The 10851-nt window shown below is 45.5% G+C and overlaps 1 protein-coding gene across 1 annotated transcript in view; it reads left to right on the top strand.

Annotated features, from left to right (window-relative positions):
* Nucleotides 1-654: 654 nt before the first annotated feature.
* Pde5a (phosphodiesterase 5A) overlaps nucleotides 655-10851 on the top strand; it is a 123948-nt gene continuing 113751 nt past the window's right edge. The window contains exon 1 of the mRNA XM_041649022.1: nucleotides 655-1031. Within this exon, the coding sequence (XP_041504956.1) occupies nucleotides 910-1031 (122 nt within the window). The 5' untranslated portion in view covers nucleotides 655-909. The remainder of the gene's footprint in view (nucleotides 1032-10851) is intronic.

Genomic DNA, 10851 nt, shown 5'->3' with positions numbered 1-10851 from the left:
GGGTAGTTATTGTTAGTGTTCTTAAGTCAGCATTATCGTGCAGAGGTATTCTTATTTTCAGAATTCACAGGCAAGGACAGATGGCTGTAATTTTTTTTTTTTTTGTCCTAAGCCCATCCCCAATCTTGCACTGTCAAAAGGAGGGTCTTTGCTACAAGGAACCAGCACACTTCACAACTGATGTTAGCATTAAGGAAATTAAGGAAGGGTGTGGTTTTGTTGGAGGTTACACCGTTCCGCATCTGCAGGTTTCTCCTGGTGGTTTGTACCTCAGTTCTCTCCCTAGCCTGTGGGGTCCCTGGTAGGAGTGCTCGGAGTGACTGGAGTGCTCCTGGGAGGGACGTGGGTTCTGGGTCCTCTCCATCAGGAGCTGCTTTATGGAGAGAAAAAAAAAAAAGATGGGGCTGTCCTTGTACTACTAAGAGGAAAACGCCCTGGTTAACGTTCCCCCCCCCCCGCCTCCTTCGTTCTGGACTCAGCGTGGGTCCTCAATGTGTTACCTTCCCCTTCCTTCAGTTGGGCATTGCATACACGCCCACCGGCACCTTTGCGAGCAGATGGAAGCTGTCTCGGCCCACAGCGCACCCCAGCGGGCTGTCTGGGTTTCTCCTAGCCCGGGCCACTTGGCTTCCGGAGAGCTCGCCAGTCAGAGCCGCGGCAGATGCAGAAAGCCGGTCTCCGTGGGACCCCAACGAGGGCACCCGCCACCTGGGAACGTTGGGGACTTGGAGGGGCGGGGCAGGGCGTGCTGGGAGACTTGCCCGCGGCCCTGCGGCTTCGCGGGAGGAGTGCCGGCCTGAAGCCAGGCAAAAGGGGAGGGTCTCGAGCACTGTCCCGCTCCTCCGAGAGAGGGACCCGGCCGGGTGGAAATCCTGCACCCGGGAGCCACTGAGACGCGCGGCACACACCATGGAACGAGCCGGCCCCAGTTCCGTGCAGCCGAAGCAGCAGCGGGACCAGGACTGGGTGGAAGCGTGGCTGGATGACCACCGGGACTTTACCTTCTCTTACTTTGTTAGAAAAGCCACCAGGTAAGAAGAGGATCCACAAAGGACACGGCCAGGGGCGTGAAGCGTGACCTAGGGCTTATTTTTTTTCCCCATTCAATTTTCCCCTTTGGTTCAACATTAAACAATCCCGGTTCCCCGGCCCTTTGCTTCTGAAGTAGCTTCTCGGTCCCAGTGCGGACTGGAGTCCTGGACTTAGAGCGAGCACGGTTGAAAACTGAGGCGTCGGATTAGATAGACTTGTCCACGAAGTTAAAAACAAAAATGTATAGCCGGCCTGAGAGTAAGATTACTTTCACGCACGCTCATGGGCCTTCCCACCCGGCCCCCAGCCCCCTCTACCCTCCCGGTTTCCCCCTAAAACTGATTTAGCAAAACCAAAACAAGCCAGAGCCCCCTTCCCAGCGGCTCCGGAAGCACCGCTGCGGGCGCGTCCCTGTGGCCGCGCTCCTCCCCTGCCCCGCTCGCTCTGACCCTGGCTGGGCGGGGAAGCCGGGGGGATCGGGACCAGGCCACCGGGAAGCCCGGGAGCAGCAGCGTGCCCTGGTCGCCCCAGGGAGGACTATCTTCTTGGGTCCCCAGGCAGTCCCCGGATCATCCCGCCGCAAGCTGCGGCGCCGCTAGGAGGTCCTTCCAGGAGCTTTGCTGCGCGCACACAAAGGGCGCGCGGGGGGGCTGGGTGGCGGCTGGGGCGGACTCAGGGGCCCGGGGCCCCGGGCACCCCAGAGGCCAGCTCTTCCTGGTCGCGAGCCAAGCGCCGGGAGGCCGCCGCGGAGGGCGGGGAGGAGGGAGCCTGTCCTCCAGGAGCCGACTGCAGCAGGGGCAGTCGGGGCGCGCGAGGACTTGAGAGTGGAACCGAGGGACGAGAGGGTGGAGCAGAGTGCGTGGCGGGCGGGTCCCCCCGAAGCTCGAGGAGTCGCCTCGAAGCCCGCGCGCGCGCTCATCTCCCGCGCGCCGACCTGGGCTGAACTAACAAGCTCTGCTTTGGAGAAGGGGCTGGAGCCCCGCCACCGGCGCCTTGGGGCAACGGCCGTCGAGCAGCTGGTGCTGGCCGCCCGAGCCGGGAGGGCGACTCTCGCCGGGCGGGGATGGTGGACAAGCCAGCGGGGACTCGCCTGTGCGCGGCCGCCACTCGGCCCGGCGCTGCCCGCCAGGGGGCGACGCCACGCGGGGTCCGCAGCCGGCGACCCGCAGCGAAGAGGAGGCACGGACCGTAGGGGAGCCAGCCGGGCACCCACGGAACTCCTCCGGCCCCGAGAATCTCCCGAGTCCACCTTCCGAGGAGTTCGGAAACCAGAGTCCCACATTTGCTATGTTGCCCTTTGGAGACAAAACGAGGTACTTCCTTCAACATCCCACTGGCCACTTTGCCTGGGGAGGGGTGCGGGAGTCGTCAGGGTTGGAGGTGGCACTCAGCACACCTGCGGGAGTAAATGGGCAGTGTGATTTTGTGTCTCTTCTTGCTTTCTCTCCGAGATACTGTTGGGGGTCAGTTTTCCCTTTTCCCACCCAGTAGTCACTTCTGAACAGTTTGGACGTTTTGCTTGTGAGCCTAACTTTTAATCTCTGAGCCATCCTCTCCCGGAGAACCCAGATAAGCTCTGAGTACCCACCCCTCCTTTCATTCCACCCCCCACCCCCCAGTGCCTTCTTCCTTCAATCTGTGAGTTTAGAGCGATAAGATGATACCTCCGAAGGGAGAGCGATTTCTTTTTAAAACGTTACTGGGTGTTTGAGCAGAGGCACCAAGATAGACAAACCATCTCGAGCTAGAATTATCGATTGCTGTGAACCAACAGTTTCCAAGGGTCACTAGCGACTCTGAGACCATCTGTCCCCGGTGTCCTGTCTCTGCACATTCTCACCCTCTGCTCCCTTTGAATTAGAGCACAGGAAATGGGGAGGGGCTAGAGAGCAGGGCTGAGTTTTAAAGAATGCTTTGGAGGTGTCCTTTAGACGGGTTGTTAATAGAGGACAGAGTAAGACAGCTTGTCTAAAAACACCGCAGAAGCGTCCCATTCTTTGTTTCCCCTCTCCGCTTTGAAGACAAACTTTGGACGGTTTACTTGCAGGTTTTTGACTAATTCTAGGAGAGAACACTCTCAAACCTTCCAAAAACCTTGAAAGCACAGCAACATTGTATTTGAAAGTCTAAACAGTCTCAATACATTTGCTATTACTTTTTTTCCTCTCAAGTGGAATACGATTAAAATCTCAATTACAGTGCTTACTGTAAAATTTAGATAGTCGGAGACTCCAAAAAACTGTTTCCAGTTAAGGCATTATTTGATTCTCTCTCTCTGAGTAAAACTTGGAAAATGAGATGACAGTGTAAAATATTTAAAGGCCTTCTTTTTGAGAAGTTGAGAAAGTTATTAGCATAAAGAATAATACTCTAGGAATTTTTGTGCAGCCCTTGGTCGTTCTTCGTGGAATTGAAGTTCGGCTTTTTGCTGGCGATATTAGCTGAAGGCTTTTTACATAAGCATAGGAAGCTGGACACCACTTGATTATTATTATTTTTTTTAAAAAGAATGGCTACAAGGGTTAATGTGCTTCACATTGTTGAGATAAAAGTTTACTGTGTTCATTTTAGCCATGTTAAGTTTACAGCACAGTTCTTTTTAAACTAGAGCCTGCGTCATTTTGTTGTGCTTTGTAAGTATAAAAAAAACATATGTGCATATGTAAAAAGTATATGTGAGTCTACAGAGAGGCATGTGGCGTGTTTAAAAGCTTAAAATGAATTTAGATTCATTTAGAATGCCCATCTGCAGCAGAAATCGGGCTTATTGATAGAAATGTTTCTGCATTTATTAATTGTTGTCACGTGGTACAAATGTATGATATATCCTCCTTTCCGCCAAGCCCAATTGTCTGCATCGAAGCGTAGTCCCGGAACATAAACTCCTGGCGTTCTGGGTTTTCATACACCTCTTAATCTGGCTTGGCCTTGATAGCAGTGAGGTTGTCAAGTTGGTTTTTTTTTTTTCCCCTTAAAAGTCTCTTCAAATACATAGCCACATCTGTATTAATGGCTATATTCTCCAGCAAAGGAATGGATGAATGCTTCTTAATGGTCACGAACCATTTACATGAATCGGAGTGTGAAAGTTGAACGAGGTGCAACATAGTCTATTAGCATGAAAATTCACTTTGCTTTTCTAGTAAAGGACTAGCGCACACCTCCGACCCTCGCTATCCTAAACTACTGGGAATCCTTCAGGACTGAGTTAATTGGAGGCTTTAATGTGTAGCTGTTTACAAAGACAGCCTTCATGGTGCTAAAGCCTCCCAGCAGCTGCTGTTACTCCTGAGAGCATATTGGAATAGTGTTACCTTTCATTAGTTACTAATCGGGTCTATGACTGTGGGTGATGCTTTAAGTCGTTTAGTACTGAAGGGGTGAGATGGATGCATTTTATTGTTTGTTTGCCAGGCCAGAGCCTGAGAATATTTGGCCTCCAGTGGAAACAGGAGATTTAAGTGAGGACAAGTTTTATGGCAGGTTGGATCAAAGTCCAGAAACAGAAGTTTTACAGGTCCTCGCAGCCTCCTGTGACACACTTGACACCACAAAGCGGGGGCTGAAGTAGTTGAGTCCCCAGGTCCTGCCGTTGGGATTCTTCGTTCTTCTCTCCTTGACTTTTTTGTATTTGTATTTATTTTTGTTGGTGCAGTTGTGGGAATTAGCTATGGTCTTCCGCACGCAAGGCAAAGGCTCTGCCAATTGAGCTATATTATACCCAGCACTCGAAATTTTGAGGTAAGGTCTCATTAAGTCGTCCCATGGTTTTGAACTCACTGTGTAGCTCAGGCTGAATCTATCTCGGCTTTCCAAATATTTAAATAGTTGGTATTGGCACAGGCCACGATGCCTGGTTCTTGTTTCATTTCTAAAAGATGTAACATTTTTATTTGTAAGGTACATTCGTTAAACTTATATGGAGGCTATAAAATACATATTGCTACCCATCCTTAAAACTCCCTCTTTCTGCAGTTACATAGAAATGGAAACCGTTTCGGCCTTCAGAGAAATATTTACTATGTGTATTTTTTAGACAATGGTATTGGAAATACTAAGTTCTTCAGAGCATTTGCCCAGTCTGAGTGTGACTATGGGTGTGTGTTTATGTATTTATAGCAGTGATTCTCATGCAGTAATGGACAGTTTTCTTGTGTTGTCCTGCGCCGCGCTGCCTGCCTTCGAGGCTCCTGGATGCTCTCTGATAACCTTCTCTTCTCATCTAGAAGAATCCATAGAAGCCCTTGGAACAACAGCTATTTCTCGTTGCCCTCTTCTCTGTAACGCTTTCATTTCAGACTTCTAGATCCGTCTCAGATCCTAAAGTACACGATCAAGATTTGTAAATATGCATATATTTTATGCAGTATTAGTCATCGATGCCTTTCTTGAAGTAAAGTGATGTCCATGTACAATGTAAACTGAGATAAGCTTGTAAAATCTATAGTCTTTTCCAGTTTGTGATCTGAAAAATCCAAAGAAACTGTCAATATTTTCATGATATCATGTCCACAGTAGTTTAAGATTAGGAAACAATGGTGTTTTTCTTATTTGACAAAACAAGATTTATTTTTTCATGGTGTTAGGGATTGTATCTGCAACCTGCAGCACCATAGACAAGTTAGTGTCCCATCTGTCAACTTTGTGTAGGGCCAGCCCCAAATTGCCCTTCAACTAATCCCACCTACACAGATGATCTCTGTTCTCTGACATTGTTTCTTTTAATGTAAACTTTTAAAAAACTGAATAAAGTTACACATTCAGCCCTTATCAACGTCAGAGGATGTGGTTTGCGAAGATGCTCCCCTTCCATTGTATTTGGAAACAAATTACTGGCTCGCTCCCCCTGCCGTGAATGTTTCCATAATGCTCCAGAATGATTTCCTCTGTAACGGGCAAAGACTACACAGAACTGGGCAGTATTTGTTTCTAGCCTAAGCAGAGTTTATTAAACTTTCAATTGTGGTTTTCGGGTTGCATTTGTTTTTGTTGTTGTTTTCTGAGCCGAGTGTAGAATAAAAAACATTCCTTCCTAGGATGAAAAATTTGTTAGTAAGCCCATGGAACAATCAAACAAATCAGTGCGTTGATTGGTCATTCAGAGTTGAAAATGCTTCGTTCCTGAGTTTAGGGTGCAGATGAGCTGCGCACTGTACAGGACTTTCTGGAACTTTAGTTTGGAGGCTCAGATGTAGGTGCAGGTTGTTGGTGTTGGTGTCACAGTCATCCATGTGCCTGGGGAGCAGCTTTGGTGTGAGGCTCCCAGGAGTGAGTGCCCGAGAGCTGTAGGCATAGGAATGAAACCGGAGAGTCTCGCCACATGACTCATTCATTTGATATTTAGTTCTATAATCATATTTGCTGACTTGGTATTCTCATTTTGTTTTAAATGCTATCATCATTCATTTATTTTTATAGGACTTTCTTCATTTTCAGTGAATGGTAGGACTTTGTAAGCATTTCCAATCAAATACTTGAGTATTAAATTACTCAAAACAAATTGAGTGTTAAGTTTCTAAGAATCTTGTTGACAAATAGAATAAAAACTATCTTAAAGCCTTTAAAAAATATGTCCATTTCTATGGGCTTGAGTTTGTAATGGACATACTGTTTGAATTCTTTTTTTTTTTTTTCTTTTTCTGAGATGATTTCTCTCTGTAGCCCTGGCTGCCCTGGAACTTGCTTTGTAGACCAGGCTGGCCTTGAATTCAGAGCTCAGAAATCTGCCCGCCTCTATCTCCCTGCTGGAACTAAAGGTGTGTGCTACCACTGCTTAGCTTTTTTCCTTCTTCCCCTTCTCCTTCTCTTCCTCCTTCTCCTTTTTTTTCCTGTTTATCATGTGCCATCCTTACTATCTTCTTTGATAAAATGACCTCTGAATAAAGAAGTGTGTGTTTGTTTTGGGGTGTGTGGGTGGGGGGCATTCTTAAACTTTGGAGGAAATTGACTGTCATTTGATGTTTTAGTGATAAATATATTTATTTATATATATATATATCTATATATACACCATCTGTATTCTCTGTTGAATTCCTATGTAAGAATGTAAGAAAATATCCTATTCCTTTGAGCTAATAAAATAATTTAACCCTCAGATACACACAGAGAGGGACCGGGAAGAGGGGGACAATGAATTTTATAGTTATAGAATCCATTGTTTTAAATTTAAGTGATATGCCCCTCATATCAGAGGCCTTGGGCTCAATTTGTAGCATAAATCAAACAAAATAAATAAATAAAACAAGCCCCACCCCTGTTAGATAAGGGCTTTCTTTCTGATGTCTGGTATAGTAGTTAGGGAGCTTTTGTTCTCATATGACAAAACCCTACCTCGGCCCAGATAGAACTGACTGTTCATTGGAATGCCCAGGGATTGGATCAGGTGTGCGTTCACCTGATCAGATAATCTTGTTAAGAGTCTGTTTGCCTGTCTGTCTTTGCCTTGCCCATTTATCTGTTGGCCTTGAACTTCATCTTTGGGTGCTGGCAAAATTCCTCTTCGGTGAGTCTTAAACTTCTGCTGTTAACAGGACACCTTCTTAGCCTTAGTGATGCACCCCACGCTACTCCCCTTTACTGGGTTCATCTGCCTTCTCTGCAGTAATCCAGGAGAGTAGGGAAGTTCGATTGCTTTAGTTGGGCAGTAGCTACACAGTTCTCAGTTTTCCTTTATGGAAAGGGCTGTGGGGGAGGGGAGAAGAAAAGGGAGGGAAGAGGAGGGATTGTCAAAGTAATGTGGACAGAGCCAGTGTGCCAGGTGCCGTATCTGGTGCTGATCCTCCCCGCTCCCCCCCCCTTTATTTTTTTAGAACCTTACTCTGTGTGGCGGGCTTTTCTAGAACTCTCTATGTAGCTTCAGGTTCCTTGTCCTCTTCCTGCTTCAGCCTTCTGAGCCCTGGGGTGAGTCACCACCACCCCCATCTTTTCATTTTAATGTGTAAGCCCAATGTGGAACTTTTTAAAGTCAATTCGACGTAGATAGGTATAATTTAATCGTAGCTACAACATTTGTGCAACTGCAGTCCTAAATTGCATTTTAAGTGAATTATGAACAGAATGATAAAACTACAATCAAATGCAAATTGGCAGCAGTCATTAAACGTCCCTTGCAGCATCATTAGCCCCGCTGTGGTGATGAGCAGTACATCCTGGCCATCAGGCCTCTTCCATGTCACCCCGCAACGGCAGCTCCCACCTCCCGCCCTGGGAGCTCTCTGCACCTTTAGCATGACATCCTCACTTTTGGATTTCTTTTTCTTTTCTTTCTTTTCTTTCTTTCTTTCTTTCTTTCTTTCTTTTTTTTTTTTTTTGGATTTTTCGAGACAAGGTTTCTCCGTAGTTTTTGGTTCCTGCCCTGGAACTAGCTCTTGTAGACCAGGCTGGCTTTGAACTCCCAGAGATCCGCCTGCCTCTGCCTCCCGAGTGTTGGGATTAAAGGCGTGTGCCCGGTTGGATTTTATTTTTCGTGTGGGATGGAAGTCTGCCTGCATATTAAATTTACTTTCCCACTAACTTATTGAAGGCAGTAAGTGGGTGATTCCAATCATTTATGGCATACTTTCACCTTTTTATGTCTTAGTCATGACCTTTTGAAAATACCAAACTAAAGCACTTTTATGAAATGTAGTCCTTCGAAATATGCATGTATTGAGTCCTCAAGTCTTCAGACTGATAATTATGCATGTATTGAGTCCTCAAGTCTTCAGACTGATAGATGACCACTTAGCGCCATTCCGCCTGTTTCTAAACTGCAAACCAATCAGCATACTTAGCTAGCTCTAGGTTTCTGTTCCTAAACTTTCTTCCAGATTGCGGCAAGTTGGCCCTTAAGTGATGTCATTTCTCCATGCACATAGGAACGCAAGGAAAAATACAAAGCAGGGTGACCCTCTCAACCTGGAAGCGTTTTTTCGTTCTCTTTGCCTCTGCTCTCGGTTTCTCCCAGAGGAGAACTCTTGGGAATTGAAGAACTTTAGGCGGAGGGTTCCTTTCATTGCCATATCAAACCCAAGTGAAGAATGTACCATCAGGGTAGAGCTCACGGAGGGTGTGAGGGGCCTCAGAGGTCTTGTTTCCTGTGCTGTCCTTATAGCCAGCTAATCTTTTATTCACCTAAAGTGTTTCCCAGACGTATAGGTCGGGGTTTGACTGTGATGTGCTTTGCTCTGAGACATTATCCATCAAGTTTCAGGGTAAATTGCTTCCTTGGGCCCCAGGTACTTAATGCCAGGAGCATTTCTGATGTCAAGAACACCCCAAGATTGTGACACCAGTCTGTACCCCCACATTTCCAGATTTCCCTCAAGGACTGGCACCATCACTCAGTTTAGACCCACCATTTAAGAACCTTTAAAAATGCATTTATGTTATGGAAACTTGGAGCCTTATATGTGCCAAGCTTAGGTGTCAATTCCTAATCCATCTTTCTGAGAGAATGGCTTTAGCTATGGTGTTTACTAACTCTGTAAATTAGTTCTCAGGACAGTAAAAGGAGATAATGCATGTTGTCTGCTTTTTCCTGCTAGTGTTTTGTTTTATTAGTAGTTTATGGTTCTCACATTGAGAATTAATTGCACCTAAAACTTGATCATAAACATTGATAGCTATTTCCTTTTCCTGACAAATAGGAGTCAGAACAATATTTTAAAAGGCCTCAAGTGTCCTTCATTCTTAGGCTTTTTATCAGTGGTCTGACGGAGCCTTATTTGGGATTGTGTAAGGCTCTAGCAAGGTAATTGGAACAGGAATTAGGCCCTAAGGTTTTGCTCCCAGCTGAGATGGGAGCTGAGAGGGGCCAGGGCCAGGCCACAGCTTCACCCCTGACTTTAACGGGCTCCTCCAGCTCGAACATTCCTTGCTTCTCAGGAGAACACAGCATCAGCTTCTCAAGTTAAACAGTTTCATTCTTGTATTTTTCCAAGCTTGAGTAGCGGATCCAGGTCAAATTATGCAAACCCTGTAGCTAAAACTGTATAAAATAGGATCTAAGAGTAGGAAAAATAGCCAACATTATTTTTATGAGAGTTATTTTTGTATTTTTTTTCCTACAAATAATTTTAGGAGATTGTTTTATACAATCATTCTTTCCAGCCAGAGGACTTAGTAGGCGCTTTCTAATTCAGGTACTAGTGATTAATTGATATAACCGGTGGATTAAAAAACATTGAAAAGAACAAAAAATATGACATTTTAATAGTATAGTTATAAACATGAACATGAACTTGAGTGCTGTGGATTAGTCACACCTGCAGATCTTCCCTTTGTTTTGTTTGAGGCACCCAGAAAAAGCTCTCTCAAAAGTTATTGCTCAAGGAACTGCTCCGAGGGTATCCTTGAGGTCCAGGGTTGGCCACAACCTACTCCTAGTGTTTCCCTTCAGTTGTATAATAAATAAAATGAAAGAAGAAGAAGAAGAAGAAGAAGAAGAAGAAGAAGTAGTAGTAAAATGGCCAACCTTTATACTTAAATGACCTATAGCATTCTTAATCAAGTTTTAAAAATATATCCAGGTATAGAATTATAGAATTATCATATTATAGAATATTTCTGAGTTAATTATATATATATATATATATATATATATATATATATATATATATATAATTTTTCAAGACAGGGTTTCTCTGTGTAGCTTGGGAGCCTGACCTGGAACTAACTCTGTAGACCAGGCTGACCTCGAACTCACAGAAATCTGCCTGCCTCTGCCTCCCGAGTGCTGGGATTAAATGACCACCGCCTGACAGTGTATTTTCTAATATATGTGGCTAGATAATTTTATCCTTTTAGTAGTAATGGGAAGACATGTTCATTCTTGTAATT

This window comes from Microtus oregoni, unplaced genomic scaffold (genome assembly GCF_018167655.1).
Source record: "Microtus oregoni isolate MIOR12 unplaced genomic scaffold, Mior012 000000F_ref0000247, whole genome shotgun sequence".
In the NCBI taxonomy this organism is placed as follows: domain Eukaryota; kingdom Metazoa; phylum Chordata; class Mammalia; order Rodentia; family Cricetidae; genus Microtus; species Microtus oregoni.
Note: the sequence above shows the minus strand (reverse complement) of the source record. Positions and strands in the feature narration are given on the sequence as shown.